General features: G+C 49.4%; 1 protein-coding gene across 1 annotated transcript; it reads right to left on the reverse strand.

The window, feature by feature from the left end:
• Nucleotides 1-1,048: 1,048 nt before the first annotated feature.
• On the reverse strand, nucleotides 1,049-1,888 carry CHC_T00009392001 (Serine/threonine protein kinase). Its single transcript, XM_005718026.1, has 2 exons — nucleotides 1,691-1,888; nucleotides 1,049-1,654 (listed from the first exon to the last, which is right to left on the reverse strand). The coding sequence occupies exons 1-2, from the start codon at nucleotides 1,886-1,888 to the stop codon at nucleotides 1,049-1,051; spliced, it is 804 nt and encodes a 267-aa protein (XP_005718083.1).
• Between the last annotated feature and the right edge of the window lie 4,161 nt (nucleotides 1,889-6,049).

Raw genomic sequence — 6,049 nt, forward strand, 5'->3', positions numbered from 1 at the left:
CGAGCCGTCATGTACTATGGTAGCTCGTGAGGTAATTCGCAATCAATATCGCTCCAATGTGCAGATGTTGTCGTGAATACTGCTGGGATCCTTGCTGCGTAATATTCTGATAACCCCCTGAACTTTGTGACAGACGAATCCAAGAGAAAATGCTTGGGAGGGCCAGTCTTTCAGTTGCAATGGCGCCACGTAGTTCTCGACCATGCACACACTATCAAGAATCGAGTAACGAAGTGGGCTCGAGCTGCATTCTCTCCCAAAGCAGAGAAGCGATGGTGCGTAACGGATACCGTAATTCATAACCGTGTCAATGACATGTTTATCTTATTGCATTTTCTGCGGGTGAAGCGATAGTCGTCTTGGGCCTTTTGGAATCGTGGCATCTCGCAATAGCGACATTGAATGTCGCACAGGTGAAGACGTCAACGCGCCCCACCCTGCGCCGGCACTACAGAGTCCCGCACGAGGCACCTTCGTCACGATCACCTCATCCACCCCTTCAGCTTTCCCATCAATTGCAAAGTCCTCAAACTCTAACGATCCGGCATCCAATGTGATCACGCGATAAGCCCCTGTCTGAACCATATCTGGTAGCTGTAACTCTAGCACACTCGCTCTACAAACCGCCTGCAACCCCCCGGCATGAACCCTTTGAGCGTATGTAAATACCTGGACAAGAACGCAGCTAACCTTGGCCGGGCCAGACCTCCCTCCTCATCCCTCCTTGCAGTGTTCATAGGAGCACAACGAAGGAAGCTTTTAAGTTCAAGCAAGCCCGGGCTTAGCGTTCATGTATCCCGTGCAATACCATGACAAGAAATACGCCTTCATTGCGAAACTCCGGTTATTTACTCCAGCATTGTTTTCTTTCTATTGTCTGTTGTACAGGGGCTCGTTCCTCCAACAAAGTGACTCGCATCCACACTCATTTTGTCACGAGATCTAGTCGGTTGCTATTTGCGTTTTAAAATTGGTGCTGATGCTACCGTATAATCTGGGCCATCCCTGCTCCTCTGAGCACAGTGTGCGCTCCCGAGGGAGCAACAGCTCATGTCGTTGGGGAAGCGCCTCCTTTCCAGGACTGGTTCTGATAATTACTTTTTCCCGTCGCAGACGGAGCTGGTGTCACTGAGGCCGATAGCTTTCCGAGCCTTTTCCGAATACAGGGGATGAAGGCTTTCATGATGTTGGGCAAAAGTGCCAGGTCGCTGTCATCTACCACATTGGAAATAAGAGAGTGACGAACCGCTTCTCTTTTCACAATGTCCAGAAAATCCATGGTCAGAGCGAGCAAATATTCCTCTGAGATGCTCGCGCTTTTCATGCTGCCATTTGCTACGTCTATGTTGCGATCGTGGCTAAGGTAAACGAAGGGATGTTGCATAAGGTCTGGAATGGACATACGATTTTGCGGGTCGCGCTGCAGGCATCTGTGGAGGACTTCAAGCGCAACAGGGTCGGTTACATGACGGTATGATATTTCGTACTTTGGATTCTGAATGCAGTTCAGCTTTTGAAGAGTGTCTTTGATGTGGGCGAAGGGCGCTCTTCCACACAACATTTGATACAAGATGCAACCTAAACTCCAGATATCACTTGCACGCCCCACTCGGTACCATACTGATTGCAGATCAGTTTCTGAGTCAGTGCCGTACTCATTCCATGCTCTAGGATCTGGATTCTCGTTCACTAAGGCCTCCGGGGACATGTAGTTGAGAGTCCCTACCTGAGCTTCCCGAAAAACTTTTGTCGTGTCGTCGCTAGTGATGGCTTTTGCAATCCTAAAATCTATTAACTTCAACTCTCCTCGGACGACCAAGAAGTTTGCTGGTTTCAAATCTCCATGAATGATTTTAGCCTCGTGAATGGTGTGCACAGCCTTGACCATTTGCAGCCAATGACCCCTCGTGAAGTGATCCTCCATACTCCTACTCTTATTGCGGAGTAGGATTTTCGCAAAGTCAACGTCCCCGTACTCCATGACCATCTTGATGGTTCTACATTCGTACTGAACTTCCGCATCGAGGAGTTGGATGATCGATGAAAAACCTCGAAGTTTCTTGAGCAACGCCATTTCGTTTGCGTACGAAACAAGAGTTGTTCGAAATGCGACGAAGTGGGGACTTTCACGGACTTTATGGCCAGCACTTCCATATCCTGGCTGAGAACTTTGAAAACTTTCGAGCTGCCACCCCTTCCAGCCTCGCTCAAAATCAAGTACTGCCTTTTGTTCACTGTGAGCACGCTTTCATGCTTTGGTTCGTTACACATACCCCAAAGCGAATTTTGTTGCCGCGCAGTCGTATTCTTCGAAGCGTCAACTGAGGACGATTCGAGTGACAGATGGCGAACAACAGAACCCCTCGAATGGGAAAAGTAACTTTCCCTATCAAGGCTGGAGTTCAATGGCTGGGAGTTTCCGCCATTTGTAGTTGCCTCGACGTTGGTACTGCCAGTGCGATTCCTTCTTGGCTGCATTCGACGATCAAAGTTTCCTGTTGGCAGACGACTGCCAGATTCGGAAATACTGGCAAAGCCCTTGTTATGGACATCGTGCGCTTGCAACTGGCGTACCCCTCGGTATATACCATTTTTTTGCCGAAAAATCCAAATCTTCTTGACATACTGCAGAAGCTCCTATTTTCAGACGTCTTTGCAGGACCACGGTGGAATATTACCTCACCGTCTCTCTGCGCATCCCTCTCCATAATTTCGCTTAAAGCACTTTCGAGCGCGCTAAGGCCGGAGAAGGAAGAGAAGAACGACAGGGGGAGGTGCAAGAGAGGATGGCGAGCGAACTGTTTTGAGCAGAGTGCAGGCGGTTCACTTGCCACACGCTGACGTAGCGTGCCACGTATGCTATGTCCGAGTCATAATACTGATCAGGGGATATATATAACCTGAATAGACTCGCGGTAGAGATTACTACAGAAAAATCACATCCCGCAGCGCCTGTGCCGCGCGCTGGACACGGACCGCCTGCAGAGTGGGACATAAAACTTTGCGTATGGAGAGCGCGCGCCGAGGCGCCCTCATCGGCGAGCTGCACGGGCGCGTCCAAGAGACCCCGCTCGTAATTGCCCTTCATCCCGTTTCGTCGTGTGAGCCCACCATGGCGTTCTCCATTCGTTTCGTCCTTCTCATCTTTTTTCTTCCTTCTCACATTCTCGGTTGTCCAACGCCAGAAGCAGCCCTTCAAGCTTCACCGACAAACTGCACCTGACAACAGCACCCCACCCCCAGGACTAGTTGGAGGAAATGGACCGGGTGGTCCCGGCACTGGCCCCCTCCCTTCCCAACCGCCCAGTACGTTGCCCCGCAAACTCGCCATCGCAGTCATCTCTATTGCTACTGGCTCTGCCATCATCGCTATCCTCGCTTGTGTCTGGTGCTTTGTCCTGCCCCCAGAGCGCTCCAACATGTACAAGAGCCCAGCTGGCCATACTAAGACTATCCTCTTTCCTCCTGCTGTTGCTCGCCACCCGGACGACGCGGTCACTGGTGATCACACTCAACCTCTCGCTAAGGAACACATTTATCAGTACTCGCCGGAAAGAGTTTAGCGCTACTCTTGTCGTCTCGTTCCGCACGATTTCTATTTCGCCATGTCGAACTGCAAAACTGTGGTTTGTGTTCTTGTTCAGCTGCGAGGAGAATGACTGAAGGCAAAATTGTCCGGTGTCTGCCTCAAGGATACCCGTCCGCCTTCAAAACCTCCTTGGAAAGATTACTCATAGCCGACGAGCGATCTACAAGCGCACCCTCATCAATAAAGGATTTCCCCCAGGCCAACCCCTTCCCCTTCTCCCCCTCCTGCTCCTCCCGACTGTCTCCCTCTCTCAAGTTCACAAACGGGCTGTCATTAACAACCCTCGCCACAACCATAGTCCCGACGCCCACGCCCGCTCGAGAGTCGAGCACGCTCTTCGGCACGAAGCAATTCCCCAAGCAGCGTCTGACCTCGGCCATGAAGTAGACGTTTGCGGCCAGCAAATGGACCACCCGAGCTGTCAATGTACGTGGAAGTAATGAATTACGTTTCTGCACCGGCCACTGTGAGTTTAGCGCCATTTGATCACTTGTGCCCTCAAAGCCGTGGGAAGCGAACGGAGACTTTCGCCGACCAAGAATGCCTTTTCGAAGATGGAGCATCAGCGCGATTAATGTGTAACTTAGCAGTGGAGAGTATCAAACCTATGGGGGTGAAACTGCGAGGCTCAAGGCCCTCAGAGCCCGCAGAGAGAACACCTTGTATTACTCGCGTAGCTCAAGCTGAAATTGCCATTAGCGTGGAAAGTCATTCCAATGAGGCCCTCACAGCAAATACTCACGCCCACGTAAGCGCAGTTCCTGTCGGAGCTTTTTGCCAAACGAAAATTCAGGTTTGGAACAAAGGTGACACAAAGTTGCCACCTCAGTTCGTGTTGGACATTGGTGTTGTGCAAAACGATGGTCACAGACATGTCCAGCAAGCAAGCAGGGTAATTGTGGTAGTGGCCACGGAAAGAGTATTTATTGGCGCATTGGTATCTCGATCAGGAAGTTTTGAACACACAGTTCGAGTACGAGTGCCTTCCACTGGAACATATCAGATCCGGGCGATTCTTTATGACGATGTCTTTCAGAAGCGAGGTGGGAAGGACCCCATTTCCCTAGTCACAAGTAAACGGCAAGCCTTTCTTGCAGTGCTAGGGAAGACCACACGCACTGAGTCGCATTTGTCGAAGACAGGGTCACTAGGGATCGTCTTGGCGTCAAAGAATACTACAGCTACGCGGGGACCCACTGTCTCAAATGTCACCAAACAACGAAACAGGCCCAGCGGACGAGATTTAGATTTGGACCCATCGGGTTCTTTTTCTCGCAGCTCAAAGATTTCAAGCGGTTTGAAAAAAGAGGCGCCCTCAAGATCAGCACGCACAGCTGAAAGGAATAATGCACCCATCATCATTCAGCCAAAACGGTTGATACGTACCCTACGATTTCTCCGCAGCGCCGGCCCTTTGTCTTGGGATTCTGCTCTATGTCTTTAACAGGTGCCCAAGAAACACCTGCGATCGGCCGAAACGAGGATTCTGTCTCTTCGCCGTTATAGTCTATTCCCACTCATCCAGAGTTTTCAAACGAACTAACTTCATTAACTGATCCTCAATTAATGCTTCACTGATGTACTGTACAAAACTAAACTAAACCTTTACCGCTACAGCCACACGGCTGGGATGAGAAAGGCAATGTAGCATAAGATCTGGCCTGGCAAGACAATTCTTTAATTTCGAGAATTAAGAATCTCCAACGCCAGTCTTTCCTCATCAGCAATGGATGAATCTGCTACTTGATCTCTGGCACTAGAGTTCACATTACCAGAGCCCCCGTCTTCATGAACTTCACTTCCTGAATCGTCGCTATAGCCCTGGTCAATAGAGACCTGGGAATCTGCGGCAGGCCGAATAACTCCACTTAATTCACGCTGCTGCGCCCAATTGCGGGCATGAATTGATCGCACTTGCTCTCTCTCACGATCTTTGTCCTCTTCAGCATTCTGGGTCAAACAGGATGACACGGTCATTGCGTAGTCAGATATACCATGAAGGTCTTCTTCATCTGATGAGTCTTCGTTGTCGTTCCCCATGTCAGACGCTCTGACGGCCTTACCATCGTCTGTAAATAAGAGACGATTGCCACTAGGCATTGCTTTTAGCAAGTCCAGTTTTCGCCTCCTGCGTTTCCGAATCAGAATCACCTCGGAAACCTCATAAATGCTGTCACCCGCCTCGTTAACATTTGACAAGTTAATTTTGTGATTGCAAGTCATTTCCTCGCTTTTAAACAATATTTGGAATGTTCATAAACAAAACTTCTGTTGTTTCAGAAAAAGTGACGATGTACCGTTCATAGACAACAATGAGAATGTTTTAGGTCTAAATGTAATGCCGCCACACATACAATAGTACTGTTATTAATGCAATCTAATTACCGTCCTTGGACAATAATAGTAATGTTTTCCATGTCAAAAACATTGCTTTTGGACAACGTTTCGTAATTTCTTTAA

This window comes from Chondrus crispus, genomic scaffold (assembly GCF_000350225.1).
Source record: "Chondrus crispus Stackhouse genomic scaffold, scaffold_363, whole genome shotgun sequence".
Taxonomy (NCBI): Eukaryota; Rhodophyta; class Florideophyceae; order Gigartinales; family Gigartinaceae; genus Chondrus; species Chondrus crispus.

Excerpts from the sequence above, each read along its gene's own strand:
- CHC_T00009392001 (XM_005718026.1), bottom strand. The coding sequence starts at position 1,888 with ATGGTCAAGGCTGTGCACACCATTCACGAGGCTAAAATCATTCATGGA. Across the intron at positions 1,655-1,690 it reads ACATGTCCCCGGAGGCCTTA|TACGGCACTGACTCAGAAAC; the intron begins GTGAACGAGAAT and ends GCATGGAATGAG.